General features: G+C 55.4%; 10 protein-coding genes across 10 annotated transcripts; 2 read left to right on the plus strand and 8 right to left on the minus strand.

Annotated features, from left to right (window-relative positions):
- Positions 1-933: 933 nt before the first annotated feature.
- On the minus strand, positions 934-1,500 carry N7459_003551 (uncharacterized protein; the record flags this gene model as incomplete). Its single annotated transcript, XM_056942735.1, has 1 exon — positions 934-1,500. One exon carries the CDS (start codon positions 1,498-1,500, stop codon positions 934-936), a length of 567 nt encoding a protein of 188 aa, XP_056802618.1.
- A 529-nt stretch (positions 1,501-2,029) lies between these two features.
- On the minus strand, positions 2,030-3,387 carry N7459_003552 (SPFH domain-containing protein; the record flags this gene model as incomplete). Its single annotated transcript, XM_056942736.1, has 2 exons — positions 2,030-2,831; positions 2,900-3,387. The coding sequence occupies 2 exons, from the start codon at positions 3,385-3,387 to the stop codon at positions 2,030-2,032; spliced, it is 1,290 nt and encodes a 429-aa protein (XP_056802619.1).
- Positions 3,388-4,559: 1,172 nt separating this feature from the next.
- On the minus strand, positions 4,560-5,519 carry N7459_003553 (uncharacterized protein; the record flags this gene model as incomplete). Its single annotated transcript, XM_056942737.1, has 1 exon — positions 4,560-5,519. The coding sequence occupies one exon, from the start codon at positions 5,517-5,519 to the stop codon at positions 4,560-4,562; it is 960 nt and encodes a 319-aa protein (XP_056802620.1).
- A 94-nt stretch (positions 5,520-5,613) lies between these two features.
- On the minus strand, positions 5,614-6,069 carry N7459_003554 (uncharacterized protein; the record flags this gene model as incomplete). Its single annotated transcript, XM_056942738.1, has 1 exon — positions 5,614-6,069. The coding sequence occupies one exon, from the start codon at positions 6,067-6,069 to the stop codon at positions 5,614-5,616; it is 456 nt and encodes a 151-aa protein (XP_056802621.1).
- A 488-nt stretch (positions 6,070-6,557) lies between these two features.
- On the minus strand, positions 6,558-7,484 carry N7459_003555 (alpha/beta fold hydrolase; the record flags this gene model as incomplete). Its single annotated transcript, XM_056942739.1, has 1 exon — positions 6,558-7,484. The coding sequence occupies one exon, from the start codon at positions 7,482-7,484 to the stop codon at positions 6,558-6,560; it is 927 nt and encodes a 308-aa protein (XP_056802622.1).
- A 1,132-nt stretch (positions 7,485-8,616) lies between these two features.
- On the minus strand, positions 8,617-11,777 carry N7459_003556 (La domain family; the record flags this gene model as incomplete). The annotated part of the gene is made up of 4 exons (XM_056942740.1): positions 8,617-9,211; positions 9,282-9,941; positions 9,998-10,060; positions 10,135-11,777. 4 exons carry the CDS (start codon positions 11,775-11,777, stop codon positions 8,617-8,619), a joined length of 2,961 nt encoding a protein of 986 aa, XP_056802623.1.
- Positions 11,778-11,924: 147 nt separating this feature from the next.
- Positions 11,925-12,510, plus strand: N7459_003557 (uncharacterized protein; the record flags this gene model as incomplete). Its single annotated transcript, XM_056942741.1, has 2 exons — positions 11,925-11,941; positions 11,991-12,510. The coding sequence occupies 2 exons, from the start codon at positions 11,925-11,927 to the stop codon at positions 12,508-12,510; spliced, it is 537 nt and encodes a 178-aa protein (XP_056802624.1).
- A 2,003-nt stretch (positions 12,511-14,513) lies between these two features.
- On the minus strand, positions 14,514-16,940 carry N7459_003558 (nitrogen permease regulator 3 family protein; the record flags this gene model as incomplete). Its single annotated transcript, XM_056942742.1, has 1 exon — positions 14,514-16,940. The coding sequence occupies one exon, from the start codon at positions 16,938-16,940 to the stop codon at positions 14,514-14,516; it is 2,427 nt and encodes an 808-aa protein (XP_056802625.1).
- A 307-nt stretch (positions 16,941-17,247) lies between these two features.
- On the minus strand, positions 17,248-17,890 carry N7459_003559 (uncharacterized protein; the record flags this gene model as incomplete). Its single annotated transcript, XM_056942743.1, has 4 exons — positions 17,248-17,362; positions 17,467-17,578; positions 17,678-17,712; positions 17,841-17,890. 4 exons carry the CDS (start codon positions 17,888-17,890, stop codon positions 17,248-17,250), a joined length of 312 nt encoding a protein of 103 aa, XP_056802626.1.
- Positions 17,891-18,333: 443 nt separating this feature from the next.
- On the plus strand, positions 18,334-18,951 carry N7459_003560 (GFA family protein; the record flags this gene model as incomplete). The annotated part of the gene is made up of 3 exons (XM_056942744.1): positions 18,334-18,341; positions 18,417-18,596; positions 18,648-18,951. The coding sequence occupies 3 exons, from the start codon at positions 18,334-18,336 to the stop codon at positions 18,949-18,951; spliced, it is 492 nt and encodes a 163-aa protein (XP_056802627.1).
- Positions 18,952-20,398: the final 1,447 nt, after the last annotated feature.

Here is a 20,398-nt window from a genome sequence, read left to right on the forward strand (position 1 = left end):
GCCCCCGTCGCTAGTACAACATCAGTTCCCGTTGACCCTTTAATGCTTCCACTCTTCTGGCGAACTTGGTTTTTGATTGTTCTACCAAGAGGGTGAAGTTCACATAGTAGATACATTCTGCGATAGTTCACAAGCCAGCATGCACAACGTCCTAAGAAAGATTATTAGCCACAACCTCAAAATCGTTCTTATACGAGCGACGAAGGTCCTCCTTCACTTAGTGATTTTGCTCTATTCTATCTATTAATAGATGGTTAATTCTATCCTATTGGAGCGACCACGTAATTAACCTAGTAATTCAACGGACCCGACCATCACCCCAGCTCAATCCAAAGTACCAGAGCAAGGAAACGAGGACCTCTAGAGGCTCTGTGACCAAGTTGATTCATCGCAGGGCAACAGGAGTTAGTTAGCGACCCTTTTGGCCCCTATGCAGTTAATCGGGAATAGCGAATACGCTTAATACGTGAGCATGAATAACGTAGATCCCCTCTTGAAGTAATGTACATACTCTTTTAGGTAGGAGACATTGCCCCGGCTAGGATCCCACTGGGAATGGTGGGGATTGCCTATAGCGAGTCCCCACCACTCGGGCATCCATCCTTCCGCTCTTAGTCGTCTCGGTGGTATCAGAGTCATGTAGTGCCTCCTCTGCAGGCCCACAAATGGCGCTATGCAGTACACAGCCCGAATGGGCGTTACGCCGTCGTCTGCAAGACTATATAGATGGCTCATCGGGGCATTGCATCCCGCCTGATATGCAAAACGCTGTAGCCAGGAGGGCCAAGAGTCAGCACTCATCAACATTAGCCCCGATACGAGCTTCCAGGATCAATTGGTCTGAAAATAGGCCGGTCTGGGGCAGCTGGTATTCATTCTGCAACGAGCCAACCAGAGGTCTCGCTGCTGTGTCCCAACGTGACAATTCACCAGCTATACACATTCAAATTCAACACGCCCAATGTTCAGGGGAATCGGCTCGCCCGCTGCCGATCCCAGCAGCGACTTTGTCCCCGGCGGCGCCATCACGTCGTCTTTCCGCCCAGTCTGCCACCAGCGGACCTGCGCGCCCTCTTTTGCCCCGAGCAGGTAGCGGTGTCCGGGGAGGAAGGTACTGGGCGCTTCTTCCCCATCAACTAGCCAGAATGCATGCTGAAACTCGAATGGCGTGTTGGGCTCGAGTGTAACAAAGTATTCATCGTCCGGGCCGCCCGATTCGCGACTAAATGCTGGTCGTCGGGGGCCCTTGGAAACGTCGATGTTCATCGATCTCGGCGTGTCTGTGCCTGTGGTGTCCTGGCAGGTAAAGTCACTGCGGTACAGGCTTAGGTCCAGATGGAAGATGGTGTTGTAAGTGAAGATGGTGATGGGCTTGGGGTAGTCGGAGATGGCTGTCAGAGTGATGGTTGGGTTGGGATGAGGGTTGTCGGATGAGAAGTGAGATGGTGTGATGGCGAGTGCCACAGATATTGACGGATGCTGGTGTGGACCAGTCGACATTGTTGTCGTCTATGTAAGATATTTAGAAGGTGGGAGTGCAAGGTAACAGATAGGACAGACAGGATGAACCGAAGATCAAATAGCCGGATTGCGCTTGGCGGATCCTAATTGGCGTAGATTGGACAGTGGAGGTTTTGCAAGGAATACTGTACTTCTTCGCAAATTGGAAGATGAATGCATACAGACCAGAATGTTGCCAAGATTGCTTCGACACTATCATACATAGGCGCCTTCCCTCGTCCTTGGTTAATGCCCTCGATTCCTTATGTACACATACAGGACAGCCGGCCGGAATCGATAGTTCAATCCTGCACCGCGCAAGTCTCTCGTGTCTTTTTGACTCCCGAAGAAATGCTGCAAAATAAAGACAAATAAAAAGGGGTGGAGGACAGTGATACATCGTATAAAGGAAGAGGTGGCTCAAAGGGCCAACGCGGGTTCGAACCCAGTGCATAAAGACACAGAAGATGATTAGCACTCGTCCGAGGAAATCTTATCGTTTTCGTTCATTGCAAGCTTGACAGGGTGATTATAGCTTCGGCTGGGCGGTTTGGTCAAGGTCGTCCAGCGACTTGGTCTCGTCTGCCTCCTCGACCGGGTTGAGGTCCCCAAACTCATCATGCGCATCTGTCTTCTTGGAGCTTGGCTCCGGCGACTGGGATGACTCCTGTGCACCGATCGCCTTCGCAGCGATGCTCTTGGCTTGGGACTCGCTGACCTTGCCATAGACGGCCATGGCATTGGCAATCATGCCACCCAAGTCACCGACATTGCCAGGCACGACCACGGCAGTGCCCTCGCGGGCCAGGTTGGAGAAGGCATCAACGTACTTCTCAGCCACACTCAGACTGACCGCGCTGTGAGCGTTCTCCCGGCCATCCTGGATCGCCTGAGCAACAGCCTCGATTCCTCGAGCGGTCGCCTCGGCCTTAAGCTGAATGGCTTCAGCCTCACCAGAAGCACGGTTGATCTGCTCCGCACGCAGTGCCTCCGATGCCAGGATCACGGACTGCTTGTTACCCTCAGCAATGTTGATGGCGCTCTGGCGTTGACCTTCGGAGTCGAGAATTTCCGCTCGCTTCGACCGCTCGGCGGTGACCTGGCGGTGCATGGCCGCCACGACTGCGTCCGGCGCGTGGATATCCCGGATCTCATAACGAAGACAGACGACACCCCAGTCCTGAGCGGCCTCGTTGATGGCTTGTGTGATGTTGGTGTTGAGGGTGGCACGCTCCTTCAGAACGTGGTCAAGGGTCAACTGACCGATCTCGGATCGCATGGTCGTTTGCGCAAGCTGTGAGATGGCATATTCCGCATCCTCGACGCCATAGCTACATCACGTCCAAAGTTAGCAGCCTTTCCCACATGATCCACTCCATCCTGTGTTGCAACTACTTACCTCGCCTTGTATGCGTCAAACACTCGCGTATATAGCACACCGTCCAGCTCCAGAGTCACGTTATCCGCGGTGATCGCATTCTGACTTGGGATTTCGATGGCGGATTCCTTCAGACTCTTCACGTAGGCGATGCGGTCGATAAAGGGCAGGAGGATCGCAAGACCAGGCTCCAAGATGCGGTGGTACTTCCCCATGCGCTCGACAATCCATGCCGTCTGCTGGGGCACGAACCGCACAATGGTGTTTGCGGGGAGGGAAGATCGGTTGGAGAAGTACGTCGTGGGCCCACTGGGCTGTTGCGACGCGCTAGAAGCAAAGCCGCTGAACAGAGACTCCGGTGCTCGGTTGCGGGGAGTATTCGAGACAGCTCGTCGTTGTGCCCGGGTCACGCCCGACGCGATGGCTGTTCGGGGTAGCCGAGGGTGCTGGGGAAGGAGATTGGAGGTGCGAGACCGGACGAGTCTCGTCGTTTGGCGGGCACCCTCCATGATGAGAGGATGTGGGTGCGTGGGGAGGATTGGGATGGTTGGAAGCAGGGAAGCGGAAGCTGGTCGAGACAAGCGTGGAAGCTCGGAATGAAAGGGCCGGTCTATTCCTCTTCGGGTGCACCACATAGTTAACTAGTCGCCCGTTTTGACTTCAACCCTTTACATCTCACGACTGTTCATTCTTATTTCTTGCTGGCCACAGATCTCATCTGAAAGGGTCGGTGATAGTCAAATATCCCAGCTAGCTCCCCGTCCATCCTGATTCCGACAGCCCTCGGCGGGTGCCATCTTTTGCAGGCAGACCTCGCTTAGACTCAGCCCTTATTTGAGCACCTACTCTATCTAGCTCTGTATAATTATACAGAGTATTCTCGTATGTACTGCAGAATCGGATGCGCGACCGCATACCAGAACTAGACGGGTGTGCGAATCATCGCCGCCACTACGCCCAGTGTGCTCGGCGATGACCATCCGTTTCCCCAGCAATCTTGGCATCGACCCAGTCAGGATTCGTCCTCAAAATCCAGAATTTATTCGAAAATCTCACTGGGGTATCTTGGAACAGGAGTGACTTATCGGCTTGTTGTGCCTCTGGAGACGTGTATATATCTCCACCGCGGCGGTCCAATAACCCCACCACAGCGCGCCACCCACTCGACTGCAATAGACAATTGAGGCTGGAATTTTGAGTGGGCCCCATAAGACATGGTAGTCTTCTTCCAACCGTCGTTTGCCCTTCAAGCTAAGATTCATTTAGGGTGCATTCTTAGCCCTGGTCCCGGTTCCAGGCTATCTGGCGCTGCTCCCTTTAATCCAGTCGATCAACCATCGCAGTGTCTAGATGATGCCCCAGACAAGCACGAGTACTTCGCACCCAGTCCTTTTCCCAATCAGACTGCGTCCTCAAGCCAGCTTCTCATAATTTCAACCATCAGAAAGGTCCTCGTTCTCGGGTCTACCCTGGCGGCCCCCGCCAGGCTGTTGCCAGGCTGCTGCCCTGCACGCAGCATACCTAGGTAGATGCGCAGTCTACCCCGGGCTGCTACATCTCCATCTACGCGTGGCTACTCTGCTCGCACCAGTTCTCACAGACAAAGATATGCGCCCCGCTACGGGCCCCAACTATAACAACTTTGAATAGAAAGACTTCCCTAACCTCCCTCCTCTCCGAGCTATTTTCCAGCACCCTCCCTCATCCTCACTCTCACTGGCATGCCGAGATACGGATGCCCCGTAACCTGTCCCACCTCCATAACCTGGAACGCTTGGTCTCCAAGAACACTCGGCGAGTCCGCAGGGTACGCACTCTCCACGTCCAGTTCGCGCACCGTCATGGCCAGAATCGCCCTCAACTCGATCTGCGCCAGCTCCTGTCCAATGCAGTTCCGCGGGCCGAGCTCAAACGGCCGCCACGTATTCTTCTGTACATGCAGCGGCTCGCCTTCCTTGGCCAGCCAGCGCTCCGGGACGAACTCGTCTGCCCGCGGCCAGAACCTGGGGTCCCGCTGCACGACGAAGCTGACGCTGAATAGCATGAAGTGCTCGGTCGGGTAGCGCTTGCCCGTCTCGGGGTGCGTGAGGAAGCAGTCCGGCTGGCCCTGGCGGATGGTGCCCACCGGAGGGAAGAGCCGCAGGGTCTCCTTGATCACTGCGGTTGTATAGGGGATCTGGTTGAGAAGGGCTGGGTCGGCGGCGACTTGGCTCCGGGCTGTGCTGGGGTCTGAGCCGAAGACGGCGTCGTGCTCGGCGCGCATCTTCGCGAGAGCTTGCGGGTTCTTGTGAAGGAGGTAGTAGGCGTATGAGATGGCCGAGGCGGTGGTGTCGTGGCCGGCGAGGAGGAATATCTTGATCTGCGAGACGGCGATGTCGATGAAATGTTCATCGATCTGAGTCAATTTGTCCTGGGGCGATTGCTCGGCCAGGTATGCTCTGGACGCAAGTGAGATGATGGTCTTGTGCGCTGCTGATGCACCATCAAGCTGCTTCCGGACTTCTTGCTCGATATGGGGTGTTAGGAGGTCTTTAATAGTCCGGTTATTGAGCCACATGCGCAAGGGACGAAGAGGGTTCAGCGCCATGACGAGGGCTTCGGGGGCATTGGTGGTCCAAAGGAGCTTGATTTGTTGGACCATAGTCTCGAAGATTGGATTTCGAGAAGATTGCGCGCGAAGGCGAACGTCACTGCGTTGGTGAGTTCATATCGCAGGGAGACGAGCAAGAGTTGACTCAAACGTACCAGACAGCTCGGCCGATAATGTCAATCGTGCATAGCGTGGCCTTCTCTTCGAGCCTGATGACTTCGCCGGATTTCGCAGCTTGTTTGAGAGAATCCGAGAAGACGTCAATCTCCTCCAAAAAGGCCGGCACCAAGGACAAGATGTTTTTGACGGAGAAGGCAGGGTTGAAAATGCCACGCCACCGCTTCCATTCCGAGCCCGACATGGTCAGAATATCTTTCAGTTGCGTGAAGGGCTTGAATTCCGAATGGAGGTGAGGATGTTTGGGCAGCGAAGGATCTTGAGTAAAGCCCGCCATCATGTCGGGATCAAAGACGGCGAGGAGCGTAGGTGCCACCGGCCACATGTCGAGATACATCAAGCCAGGGACTTCGACCTCGGGGAACTCCTCTGCGAGCAGCAGACACAGATAATTCCCGCCGAGATGCGCGGGATACTTTTGCATGACTTTGCCGATGACGGCAAGATGCCCCCATAGGAACGAATGGGGGAGGAGAGGCTGATCGAGTTAGAGCGCAAGTATACCAGTTGTCGCAAGGTTACACTCACAATGCCATGTTCACGGGCTGCAGACCGAACTCGCTGGCGAACTTGGTAGAGTCGATAAGCAAATCGCAGCAGCACTGCCAGCAGCAGCGTGGCAATGGCTCTCCACACTGTGAAATGCATTAATATGGACCCGGTGGCCGTGGCGTGGTAGGTGAGAGAGATGAGGTGGGAAATGAAACTGGCGCAGCTCGTAATAAGAATAATCCCCGAGCTCGGATAGTTAACTAGTCAGTTAACTACCTAGGTACTAACTAAGTAAATAAGGAGACGATGATTCCATCCATCCTCCCATTCTCGCCCCCAAACCCACATGGTGCATGGTATACGCACAATTTATTCCTACATGGGGATAGCTAGAGACTACATACAGTATAGACATCGACATCAGCCCGACTCACACACCTCTCGCAACCACCACCCCAATTCCACCCCCAACCGCCCTTCCTGATCATACATAACCAAATGCCCCGCGCCCTCGATCAGCACCACATCGCGCGCATTCAGCATCCGCCGCAACCGCTCCGCCGTCTCCACGGGAATCCAGCGATCCTCCGTCCCCCACACAATCCGCACCGGCATCGCGCCCCCAACCCGTCCATACAACGGCTCCACCGCCTCCGTGCTGCGCCGACTCGCCTGCACCATCTGCCTCACAAACCCGCGCCGGCCCTCGTCGCTGCCCACCCACGGCGCTGCGAGCATCTCCACGCGCGCCCGCGGCAGCGCCGTGCTCGCCGCGTCCCGGATATACGCCTCGACCACGCCCGCGAACACGGTGCCCGGCAGCGCGGCGAAGACGGCCTCGTGCTCGGCGACGAGCGTGAAGAGCGGTTGGCCGAAGGGCCCCGCGGCGACGACGTTGATCAGGCATAGGCTCGCGTATGCGGCGCCGTGGAGCAGGTGTGCGCGCAGCGCCATGAGGCCGCCGTGGTCGTGTGCGATGATGTGTGCCTGGCCGTGTGTGTGCGGCGGCCAGGACTGTGCCCAGTGCGTGTAGAGCGCGGCGAAGACTTCGGTTTGCTGGCGGAGGTCGGCGTCGAGTGCGGCTTCTGGGGTGATGTGCGCGGCTTGTGAGGGGAGCGGCTGGCCTAGTGGGCTGGTGCCGAAGCCTGGGTTGTCGAAGAGGTAGACGTGGAAGTATTTGGCGAAGGAGTGGGCGTAAGTGTGCCAGACGCGTGAGGACCACGGGGTGCCGTGGATGAAGATGAGAGGCGGGGAGCTCGAGGAGCCCAGCGCCGTCCAGCGGACGGCATAGGAGTGGGTTGCGCTGGTGTAGCGGAAGGTCTCGGTGAGTGGGATGGCGGGTTCCATGGTGAGTTTTGGTGTTGTCTGGTTTCTACAAGAAACCCCAGTCAAATGCACTAGGTGTGGTAGATATAAAACTATAGAACGAGTGGCGGGCGTGAAATGGAGAGACCAGCGTCCACCGCGATTAATAATGATACAGCAAGGCAGACGTCGAATGCAGCCAATCTTCTTCAAATGCTACGTGATTTCGGGCAGCAGCAGGCAGCAGTCCCGGCAGGATGGTGCCCTAGGAGCAGGAGTACTGGCCGAGATGGGGTCCGTGGTGTTGGTATATCAACATTGGATTCATACACAAGTGATAATCACAACATGAGGTCCCTGGGGACGGATCCTGACTATCCAGCACGAAATCAAGGGACCATAATCAGAAGCCAGAACCACCCGGGTTTAGACGTGGCAAAATGCCATTCAAGAGAAGCCATCAACCGATATAAAACGCCACCAGTGATGCAAAGAATAGGACCCCGGCAGATAATGCTGCAGGAATAAGGCTCCCACATCGCAGCAAGAGTGGATGTGGACGCAGAGGGCTGATGACACCAAACAAGACTTTTTTTCATTGTTGCTCGCGACCTTCGCTTTGCTCAGGGTCGCTGCTCGGCCATGCTGATACTCGCTAAGATCCAGAACAGACGGCCGGGGACGGCAGACTGGTTGGATCGATAAAATGGAAGAAGGGAGAACTTCACACAAAGTAGAAACACACAAAATCTCTATGGTCAGGAAAAAAACAGAATCATTTTGGGGGGCCCGGCACACTGTCGACGTAGGCATCGAAACGTGGGGGAGAGGATATTGCCCAGTAATATCATGCCCGGACTCCGGAACGTTTTGGAGAGAAAAGAAGCCCATGACGTAGCAAAGCGGGAAATGAAAAAAAAAAAAAAGTAAAGAAGACGGTCGAAAAAAGTAGATGAAGAACTCCGAGGCTTCACAGGGGACGGGAAAGCCAGGTCGCCATGTTGCGATGGAAATAACCACTCGGAATTCTAGGCACGAGAAGGGTGACGATGCATGCAAAACCTTTTGAACACAACGATGCTGATCATGATTTGGAAGAACGGGGAGAAGAGAATGAAGCCCAGGAGAAAAGAGAAGAACAACAGAGGATTCGAAAGCGGAAAGAAGAACGAGCTCAACGTAATGAGTTTCTCCCACCCTTTCTCGGCTTGCCATACTCGCGATTGAAGAACTTGCCAGCCTTTTCCCGGTTTCGGTAATTCATAGATCCACTCCGCATAGTCCACTGGAGGAGATCGTGAATCGCACGGTGAGCGTTAAAGCTGGGCTCGCGGGACAGGCTGACCATGTCCTCGATGACCTCGTCGGGAAGGAGATGGTAGCTGAGAAGACAGGAACGGTAAAAATCCAGGAGAGCATTGAAACCATAGTCGACGTGTCGTGTGAAGAGATCATCAAGGGCTTGATGCCTAAATTCATTGTACATTTGCAAATCGAAGTTTCGTGCCAGATATTGCGACCAGCTACGATAAGGAAGGCCTGCGACACGGGGGCCGGTAGTCGAATTCGCCCACGCCTGTCGACCCCAGGAATCGCGATTGCTGGTCAATTCAGATGATTGGTTGACATGAGCGGACTTTTGGTGGGAGGAGGGGCCCCGGTCCCATCCTCTTGCCATGGAGGGTGGGTATTGCTTTTTGAAAGAGGGCCTGTCAGTGGGACGAGCGACGAAGGCGGCTGGGCCGCGCTTGTTGCTCCCCGCGTCGAAGCTAATCGTCAACAAAATCAATCATCAGCCACTATCAAGAAAGTTACCATCGTGATGCAAATGCAGCATACCCAGAGGATTGGTCCGCCGTTTCGGAGGAAGAGGGAACCGGGGTCGTCGATTGCGAATCTAATCCGCGCGCTGAATTCAATCCGTCAATAAATGTGTCGTTCCAAGGCGGATAGAAATTGTGAAAAGGGTCCGCCAATTCTGGGCCAGTTTTGGGAAGAAAAGCAAAGTCCGTGGGGTGTCCTACATTGGCAATTTCATTTTGAGTCGACGGCATAAACTCTGGAGCAGTCGACGACAGCGGCGTCCGAGGGTTGCGGGACCCGGTGCCGTTGGGAATGAATTGTCGGGAGGCAGGGTTGATCGATCCGTTGGGAGCGCCATCCGCATGGTGGTTGAACGGCGCATTCTCGTCGTTCTTGGCGGATTGCTTCGCGGGAGGAGCACTCTCATGCTGCGCGGCAGGGTCACGCTGGTCCACCGGGAGAATCCACTGCGCCCACCGTTCGCGAGGGCGTACCCGGTCCACACCATCCTCGCCAGTCTGGTATTCGAGATTGCGGAGGTTACGAGAGACGTGACGGATGAGCTCGAAGTCCTCAGTCAATGACTTCACCCGCTTGAAGCTGGCGATGACACCCAGCGGGACGAAACCTTGGGAGTCCATTTGGCGACGAAGGAACATGTCCTTGCACATGTTATCGACCGAGAAGTAGTACTCCCTAGTGTCCACGGTCAGTATTTAAGAGGGCAATGTCAAAGCAGAGGGTTAACGTACAGCTGCATGGACAGCATGGTGACGACCGAGAAGGGCTCCATGTACTGCTGGTAAGGAATGGCGCTCATCGGACCAGGGTTCACAGCCTGGTAGCCATACATCGTGTTGATGTCGGGGGGAAGGGGTAGACACCGTACATGTTACCGGAGGCCGGCAATGAAGGCGACCTCAGGGGCATGCGGTTGCTCTGCTGCGACCCATTGGGAAGACCGTGCGACCGTTGTCGCTCGTTGAAGCCAAACTGCTTGGGGACGAAGTTGTTGGGCATGTTGCCAAACTGAGGGTTCTGACCGCCGAACGAGGCATAAGGGCCACGACCACGGTTAGGACCCCGGCCACCCCGCTCCGCGCGAGAATCACCACGCTCCCGGTTGAAGTCCGGGAAGCCATTCGATTCGCGGGTCAAGTCAGCAGACTTGGAGCCAGACTCAATACGACGGTCATTGGCGCGAGCTGCCGCCTGCGAGTCGACAGCCAGTTGCGCGGCTTTCGGGTTGCCGCTGTGCTTGCTGAACTGCTTGCTGTCACGCTGGGCACGGGCGAAGTTCTCACCTCCATTGGCTTGCTTTCCATTTGAGGCAACAGCATCCTCGGTGATGCGGGGTGCACGGCCGCGATCTCCTGCTTGAGCCTTGCGGCCATCTGCGTTGGCAACGTCGGCGCTGTCAGAGCGTCTAGATTGTGCGGGAAGAGAAGCGGCACGGCCAGTGCCAGCTTCGTTCCGTCCTCGTTCACCGGAAGCCTGCTTGACTGCAGGTCCTTGGGCAGCCTGTCCCGGGGCCACCTTCTCTGCGGTCGCGGCCGCTGCACCGTGGGCGCCCCCACGGCCTCCATCGCGTCCACCGCGGGCAGCTCTCCGGCCTCCCCGTCCAGATGATGGAAGCGGGGTGTTGAATACGGCGGTCGGAACGTAGTTGACGGGCATCCACTTCTCCTTTCCATGGGATCGAGAGACCGGGCTCTTTTCGGTCTTTTCGGGCTTGTCCGTCTTCTCTTGGGCCTTCTTCTTCTCTTCGCCGAGGGCGACCTGCGGCGTGGGCCATAATGAAGCGTCTCCCACGGGAGGGAGAGCGTCGTCTCGGGCCTTACCACCCTCGGTCTTTTTGCGGTCCTTGGTGCCCTCCGAGGCACCGTCAGCGCCCTTTTTCTTGGCACCGGTTTTGGAGGTATCTTGCTGGCTGTCTTCAGATGTCTTTCCTGGGGTAGTCTTGCCCGTGGTGACGGCGGGCGTGGTCTTTGCCTTGGCTTCCTGGGCCTCTTTCCTCTGCTGCCAAATGTTGACCGTGGGGAGGGGAGCAGCCTTCAGCTCCTTCGGCGGGGCGCTCTTCTCGGCATTGCCGGACTTCTCCTTTGAACCTTCAGCGTCGTTCTCCAACTTCTCGGCCTTGGTATCAGTCTGGGTCTTCTTTTCCGACGAAGGCTCCGCGTTTCCATTCGGGGTATTTGAGGCTTCACCCTCTTTCGCATGTGTGGTGGATCGGACGCTCGGGGAGGACGTTCGGGTGTGAGCTGCCTTGGACCTGGCGGCATGCTTGCTGGTCACGGTCGTGAACTCGGCTTCCTTGCTCACGCTCGGGGCCGCCTTTTCAGTCTCCGACGGGGTCTCCGTTTCAGCAGTTGTGGTCACTGGCTCAGTCGTAACATCGTTGGCCTTCTCCTCCGGCTTGGGCTCGGAGACCTCTGGCTCTATCGATGCGGGCTTGCTGGGCACCGGTGTCCCGGGGACACCCTTAGCGGCCTGCGCATACGAAAAGGTAGGCATTTCGGATATGGAGCTCATTGGGGCTCGATCAGACAAAACTTGCAGTTCAGTCGAGGAAAGAAAAATAATGGTTGGATCCGTTCGGAAGTTCGCAGTGAGCTCTGCTGGTCGAACGGGCGTATTTCCGTCGGGCCTGGAGATCTCAGATCAACGCTTACGCGTGAGATGACTCCGGCACCGTAGTAAATCGGAAGAAAGAGACCACCTTCTTGGAACCCCACCAAGCGGCAGCTTCCCGTTTCTTCAATATCACTCCCACTCTGCGACGGCGGAACCGGGAGAATGGGTCTGTGTGGACGAAGACGACGGAGGATGCGGTCGACGCGCGGGTGTGCAGTTCGGTCTGGTTGTGTGTGGGAAGAATGGGTCTAGACCACGGATCGCATCGGTAGAAGCGTCGGAGTCTCTGCGAAGGAAGGAGGCGGGTGATCGTCAGTTCAGTGGAAACTGGTCGGATGATGAGCCTGTTTCCCGTCCACGTTCGCTCTGGATCTCACACAGCAGTCGAGCACCCGCGGGGTCCAACGGCGTCAAGCAACAGGGAACGCGGAACGCGGAACGCGGTGACGAGCGTGTTGAGAGTGCGGTCTCGACGGGAGTGAAGCGTGAAGCACCGAGTGTGAGTCGCACGTGGCGGACAGCTTCGGAAACAGCTGAGCAACGCGAGGGTCACGATCGAGGTCTTCGGTTCTCTCTGGGAGAAAGGAGAGGTGCCGAGTCGACGGAAGGGCTCGCTCGGGGGGGAAATTGAGAAATCACCACAGGCCGAGAGGATAGGATCGTAGCAGAGAGAAACTGGCGATAGATGTTCAGAGAAAGCACCAGGGAGGAGATGAAAAGAGAACACACAGGGAAGGGGGGGGGGGGGAGGGGAGGTGAGAGGGGAGAAATGGGTGTGAGAGCAACGCAAAATTATTCGGGTAGGGCACCTTTTTGGTAGCGGGGGGGCAGCGCGAGGGCAGAGAAGGGCAGAGGAATGGGAAATTGGGATTTGGACTCTCTGGTACTTACACCGGTAAGAATGAAGAATGATTCGCCTGGGATTTTGGGCAGAATGGCAGTTATGTTATTTTATTTTATTTTTTTTCTTGCTTTGGCTTGTGTACCCCAGTTATTGTGGAATTTCGCATAAGGGAAAAAAATCTCTTAGTGATGGAGCCCGCGGATTAATCCCTCGGTGCCGGCCCGTAGAGACCCTGCAATTTCTTTTACTACGCTCCGAATAGGCGAATTTACTGGCTTTCCTCGAGCGACGCTTGGGAGACCCCGTACCCACGAGGTACTTAAGGACGTGGGTATTTCCACTCCCAAGGTATGTCCGATTCCCAGTGTGCGAGAGGAATGGACTTTGTGATCTCCTTGTTTGGGACTAGCCGGTGCTTGTTACCGCTCGTTACCTTCTGTTACCTCTCGGCCTACGCTCGGCCTGCACCACGAAGCTTTGTCTCCGGGATTCCGGAGCTTTGATGGACCTGAGTTGTCCTCTTGGTCTTGATTCAGAGCACCAATCACCAGTGCTGGCGAATGAGCCTCAACGTCCACGCCGATCCGATGACAGCCCCGAAGATCTATACCACCGGGTCCTCGAGGACAGAACGCGAAACAGAAAGCAGGTGTCTTTCGATTGACTACGACAAGTCGAGTGTATACTACAGCTGGGCCAATGGCCTCCACAGATGGTCAACTCAGGACACACACATATCCAAGCTCCCAAGGCATACCCGTCTCCAACGCAGACTGGTGATGGGAAACATGCTTCAGCCAGGGCCATACCTACTCGCAACCTCTCTGGGAAGACACCATTCCATACATATACATCCGGCACATTTCCTATTCCCATCTAAACGTTCGCCCCGTTGCGGGGTCCACCGGAGCCCCTCCGCGCAGCGCCATTGGCCCCGGGGCCACGCAGCCGTCGAATAATTGCCTGACGCGGTGCAACGGGAAGCCAATTCATGGTCCCTTTTTTTGCTTCTGGTCCGTCGCCGCTATTAAATTATGTACTGGCCTCGATGGTGGTATATCAAACGGGACAGCCGCCAGCTCCCTGCAGACTCACGCTCGAGATCAGTACGTCCGCACTCATGGGTCCATGCCAGTTCAGTCATTCGCGAGTCGTGGAGACCGTTGGAACCCGGATATGCGACCCGGCGGAGTTGTTCATCCTCGGGTGTACCTGGCGCCGTATGGGGGATACGTAATATATCCTGTGCCCCGAGTAGTAGTCACTGCGCCAGACTCGTCGTGGACGGTAGGCGAGAAATCGGATCGAGCTCTACATGTGTAGGGCAGCGTACGGCAGTCCTGTCACGTCCGACCAGGCTATCCCTCTGCGCCGTGACGGTTGTGTGCGACCCGGATGTGACGTATCCTGCTGCACGTGATCTGGGCTTCAGGCCTTACATGTCTTTGCTGCGGTAATTACCAGCTCGAGGCTCCGAATAATGATGGTAATGGATGCGGTGGAGTGCCAAGACCGGAGAGAACCGCGACCAGCCACGTTCGGCAGGGCGCGATTAGGGCTGAGGGCACGCGGAATCCGTCGGGATGCGGTGGAGTATGTAATCGGATTACCAGCCTGGGAGGCGGTATTGACGCCGGCGAGGGCCGGAAGTATAGTACATATAGACACTGTCTACCGGAGGATGTACGTGCTGCAGGAGAGAGCAAACCCGCAAAAGTGGTATCGTATCTGACTGGAATCATACCCAAAACACCAAACCATGAGAAAGAACGCCAACCCCCACGCCCAAACTACCAGTGTCGAACTCCCACCAGCACCTGCTGCTGTGCGTTGAGCTCACTCGACCCCAGCGACCCCGTCGTGAAGCCGACGCGGGCGAGGACTTCCCATACCAGCTTGCGCTTCACACCCTCACGAACGGGGATCTTCTCCAGGGCGTCGTAGCCGTTGAAGTACTTGAGGAACACGGGCCAGTACTTCTGCAGCATGGTCTGCACATCGCCCGGTGTGGGATCCGAGCTTGTCGTCTCGAGCGCCTGCTGGGGTCCAGGGTCGGGGAATCGGGCAACAATCTCGTCCAGCCATCGTGATTCCAGCGCCGACGCCCGGTGCGGCGACATAATCAGGGAAGAAAGCCGCAGGGCCGTCGACCGATCCAGGAGTTTGTGAGAGGTGCGAAGCTGCGCGTGCGGATCGGTGCGGCTTGGCAGGGGAGTATTGTCGTCGCTGCCGTGGCTGGCAAGCGAAGATGACGAGGAGGAATTGGCATCGTCGTCCTCCTCAGACGAGTCGTCGTCGTCGAGGGAGCTGGAGTTGCCCTTGGCAAGGTATCGATCCACCTCTTCTTTTCGGAGGGCCGTCTCCACGGCCAGTTTGATTTCAGGCGTGACCTTGATGCGAGCAAAGGTCCGCAGCTGGGTCACCCAGCCGCCCCGGAGCAGCCACGCCAAGATAGAGAAATACGTCTCCTTGTGGTCCTTACTAGGGATGAAGTTGGCATACGGACGCGGTGTGCCACTAAGTGCGGAGAGCATCTTGGGAAGACTTGGAAGGGAGGGGAACGCCGTCTGGTAAGCTATCGTAGCAACCTCGAGTTTGCTTAGGTCGCAATTAGGTGAGACGATGTATGTGTCGCTCTGGTGAATGGGAGGAATGGCGCGAGCTCGTCGCCAGTAGACCAAATGGCTAGCCAGCATCTGAATGGTGGATAGCGGGATGCCCGAGGTGGCAGAGATTTGGGCAAATGATTTCGTCGGCTTCGAACAGCGGATATAATGAGCCAGCGCTGGAGCAAGAGTGCCACCCGAGGCTTCCACATCCCTGATGATGGCCGCTTCGCTGTCCAGCAAAAGTAGTGCGAAGTGCTTCGCAAGAACCTGATGAGGCGCATTATTCTCGTCCGTCCCGGTGTCATCAACCGGTGTTGCGCTGTCCGCCGTCGTCAACCACAAACCCGGGTAGGATTTTTCCCCAGGACCAGCAACGTAGGGCGTGGACGTCAGCGGAGGAATCTGCAGTGAGATGGAGACGTCGGGACTAAGTGAAACAGATGCAATCTTGGATGCTGAAATGCTGGTGTAAACAGTATAGATGGCTCTCGCAAGGGAAGACTGGTTGATGAGGTCCGAGTAGAGGTTGTGCACCGACGTTTTACTCTCTCGTGCTTTTCGCCGGACTTGCAAGATATGCTGCGATTCTTTCCAGACATAACCCGTGCGAGCCTGCTCCCATTTGAGGGCCTTGGCGAATTTCTTGATGATGTTCTCATAGATCTCCTTGACGCGCAAGGAATACTCCAGCAGAGGAGGATCCATCACAAACACCACATTAAACATGGTCATATGGTCCTTGTCCTCCGGGTCAAGCGAGTCATTCGTCGTCTTTCCGATCTTCGCGCCAGCCGTCGACGCACGTTTGGCGGTATTCGTCGGTGAAAGCGTAAGCGTCGAGTCGGCAAGGGAAGCAATACTGGCTCCCATCTCAGGAGAGACAACCCCGTCATCCTCCCCGGGTGCCTCGGGAACCTCATTGTGACCAAGCTCACCTCCATCCCATTCCGCGCGAGGCTTCTTCTTCTTCTTTCGGCGCTGCTTGCGCCAGGTCCCATCCTCGCGCACGAACACGGGCCACCCAATCAGCGCGAGATCATTGATCCCAACCTCAAAGCGGCGCTTGTGCCACGACCGAGACGGACTCAGCAGCTTCTCCCAGACACTACCAGGCACCCCCAGCAGCGAATCCCACGGACGCGACGAGCCGCCCGTCCCAGCCTCCGGCCGGTCCGACGCATCATCCTCGAGATCCGACCCGGCCCCCCGTTTGCGAAGCGACGAGGCCCGGCCAGACCCTAGAGACCCGGGCCGCTGCAACTCCGCCGCGCCAGGCGACACGGACACAGGCACATGGTCGTCCAGCCCGAAATTACTCGCGCGCCGACCCAGGACGGAGCTCGCGCCGCCGGCATGGCTCTCGCGCTCCTCCTCGTCCTCGTCGGAGCTGAGCCCGCTCTCCGAGCTCGAGCTGGAATCCGTGTTCTTGTGTCCCTGTCGGCTGCGCGTGCGGGAGATGCGCCGCCCGCCCTTGGTGGTGGTCTTGAGGCGGTTCTCGCTAAGCGGATTCGGGGGGTAGTGGAAGACGAGGCGGGGGCCGGTGCGTGAGCGCACGATTAAGATGATCGCCACTAGACATGGGTCTGGCGGTCGTACGATGGAAGACATTGAGGGTGATGGGGGGGAATCGACCGCGGGCGAGCGTCGGAGAGCTTGACGTTGGCGGCTGGGCGGAGCCGGGTTCCCCGCATGAACGCCTGGGCCAATCGAGGCCGAGTGTTGGTTTGCAGAGTGACCGTCTAGGATATCGTACTACTCCGATATGAAGGAAGATTTTTCTTTTCTGTAAAAGAATTGGGTATAGAATACAATTCATATGTACAACGCCCTCAATGAATGCCATGAACTGTTCCCGGCCAGTGGCGGACTGATCGGTGTCTTCAATATCGTACAATTTTTCATATCATGTCCCAGCTCAGCTTTTATTATCTGTCCCTTGTGTCGTACTGGCAGCCGGTACTTTATTTTTCTCCTGGTCCTCCTTGAAGACGAGGCCAAGGTTCTTGAAATTATCCGGCGCCATCAGGTTCCTGCGAGAGGCTTGGGTCAGTATTGCCTGTGATTCCGGTGACTATAACGACGAATTCAAAAACCCAAGGAGTCCAGCCGCATTCCAGAGAGAGCTTGAACGTACTTGTCCATCCGACAGGCGAGATAGTCCTTGGCGAGTCTGCGACATGCCTCGTCGTTGGTGCCCTGCTTGGACTTGATGCATTTCAAGTAACCCGAGATAATGTGCTTGCACTCTCCTATTCAGACACAAGAGCCGTTAGCTATGTTCCTCTCCTCGCTTGACGCCCTCTGCTCGTGGAAGACACTGGCCGCTCTTGCTGGGATTCGCCTACCATCATGGTCAAGGGGGAAACTGCCACGTTCCGGTCTATCAAAGTAAAACGAACAGTCAGCAAGTCTGTCAAAAAGGCACCAGGATGTATCAATGCGTGCATCTCATGCAAAGAGAGCGCATCAGCAAAGACTCCAGGTTAAAGGTGGTGAAAAACCACTCACGGTGTGGGCTTGTAGTTGACCGAGCCACCTCCGGGGGCTCCAAAACTCATTTCCGATAGATGAAAGGAGCGGTCTCCTCTAGCAGCGAAATCTTCAGTCGAGTGGTGGCTTCGTGCATCGCAGAAAACCGGACGGCGCGCCGGCAAAGACCAAACAGAGCAAACGGAACAAACACGTCTTGACCAACCAGAACGGCGCAGCGTCGTCGATGATGTATTCTCTTATATCGGATCGGCTCGGGCTTGCACCCAGGAAGAAATGAATCAAGTTGATTCGAGCGGAGATAGTAGTTTGCATGTAATAGCCCTGTTGTAGAAGGAAAAGCGGTTATTTCGTTATCTATGCTGCGGTGGGTATATAAACTCCGAGGTATATATAGTTGACCGGGCATATCCCACCACCGACTTTATCATCCCCATCTCTTCGATTCAAATTTCTTGTACGATCACCCCATTCTGCTCACTACTGGTCTGAACACCACAATACTAAGAAAATGCCCATGTACGTATCTCGCTCATCCAAGAATCCTCACTTTCAATCCCTTCCCCGCATCGGGATACTCACGCCTCACCACAGGAAACTCGACGGAAGCTGCCAGTGCGGCGGCATCGAATTCACCCTCCAATCGCAAACCCCAGTCCCCTACCAGCTCTGCGCCTGCAGTATCTGTCGCAAGGTCGGCGGACACCTGGGCAGCGTGAACCTGGGCGGCATCGCGGACAGCCTGAAGGTGCTCAAGGGCCAAGAACTCATCAAGTACATACAAGCCCCTCACCCGCACCGTCCGGGGCTAACCATATAATTTAGGAAGTACTCCGGGATCAAGGACCGCGGCACCCCGAAGGAGGAGCGGTGCGGCTCGGAGCGAAACTTCTGTTCGAATTGCAGCACCATGCTGTGGCTGTGGGATCGTCATTGGCCGGAGCTGATTCACCCGTTTGCGTCGGCTATTGATACCGAGTTGCCGGCGCCGGATGAGATGGTCTGTATTATGGATGGGTCGAAGCCGGCGTGGGCACGGTGGCCGGAGGGGAAGAAGAGTGTGTATGAGGTTTATGGTGGGGATAGCCTTGAGGGTTGGCACAAGAAGCATGGGCTGTTTGTTGAGTGATTCCTTGATACCGTCAACACGCAAGTGTTGGGGACGAGGTGAGAGCGAGTCGACGAGTTGATGGGATTGAGTGGCCAAGGGAAACTACGAATACGAAGAGACGATGCACGAGATGAATGATATGAAAAGAATTGATTGAATTAAATTTGAGACTGGGTATCAAGAGAACCTGCAATGCATGTTAGCAGCAGAACACAACATGGTATGAGTGACATATTGTGTAGATGGAAGGTAATCAGTTCTCCAAGGTGAAATAATTTGTGTCGACATTGTGTATTCAGAAAGAACACAGCGAATATTATGGGTTCATCAGGTAGGCAAGCGGGCAAAGGCGACGTGGTAGAACTCACAAGAATACGGGCCGGGGTATCTACAACGGATGGCGAGTCCTAAATGATTGATCACCGAGTCAGCAAGGGCATTCAGCGATGAAGCAAGCTTGAATCGCGAGATCAAAACATGGCAACTAAATCAGGCTTCACGCCCAGTTTGTCAGCATATGATTCCATGTTGTCGGTTGATAGCTGAACTTACCTCATTAAATCAGATTTTTGTGTAAAGTGTTCATTCCCAGAATACCGTAGCATCCAGGTCAAACAGTGTGAATAACATATTCATCATAATAGAGATGACCATGTAGGGGGGCAGGATGTGTGCAGTGCTAGAGCAAGTAAAATATGTACCTATTGACCACTGTTAGATCGGTGTTGCATGACTTGTCTTGTCGACGCCAATGCGATGTGACCAAGGGCAAAGGATCAGGTGACGAGTTCTCAACAAGTAGTCCACTTCCCATACGCCCGCAGAGTTTGTACGCTCTGCTTTTGATGGACGCAGAGACGAGGATACGTTATGTCCGCCCGTTCGTTCAAATTTTCTTCATGCAAGGCACATGCCGCAGTGGAAAGAGATTGAGAGCAGGGTTGAATGTACCTAACCAGCAGCATGTTAGCACGAAGATCATCACACAGATGGCTGTTAAAACACGAAGTGATTTCGGTGTAGTCAGACAAGGCTGAAACTTGATATGTTGACAGATTCCACACGATAACTTAAGCTTGAGGAATGCCTTTGCATGTCTTGGAGTCATCATCCGAGGGGGAAGGGAAGGAAATATAAGAAAGATTGTCGCCATACCTTTTACAATTATTCAAGCAGGGCAAGGCCGAACAACAATCATCAATTGCTCGAGGATCCTGAAACCAAAGTCAGCATAAGGATTCGGTCAAGGCGTCCAGAGTGTGTGTTGTGAATCCGGAAGAAGCCAGGTTCAGTGTAATTCTAGAGCTTTTCTTGGAAATTCCGTCATGAATTGTCGGGAATTGGATACAAGAATTTTCATCCTAGAAGCTTCGGAGAATGGCAGATGGGGAATGCGGAGGGGGGCTTACCTCGATGTTGGTTTACACCAAGAGCAAAGGCAACTCGCCCAAGACAGCATTAGAGC

The sequence above is a fragment of the Penicillium hispanicum genome, assembly GCF_028827665.1.
Source record: "Penicillium hispanicum strain IBT 35686 chromosome Unknown utg000003l_segment0_segment0, whole genome shotgun sequence".
Classification (NCBI taxonomy): Eukaryota; Fungi; Ascomycota; class Eurotiomycetes; order Eurotiales; family Aspergillaceae; genus Penicillium; species Penicillium hispanicum.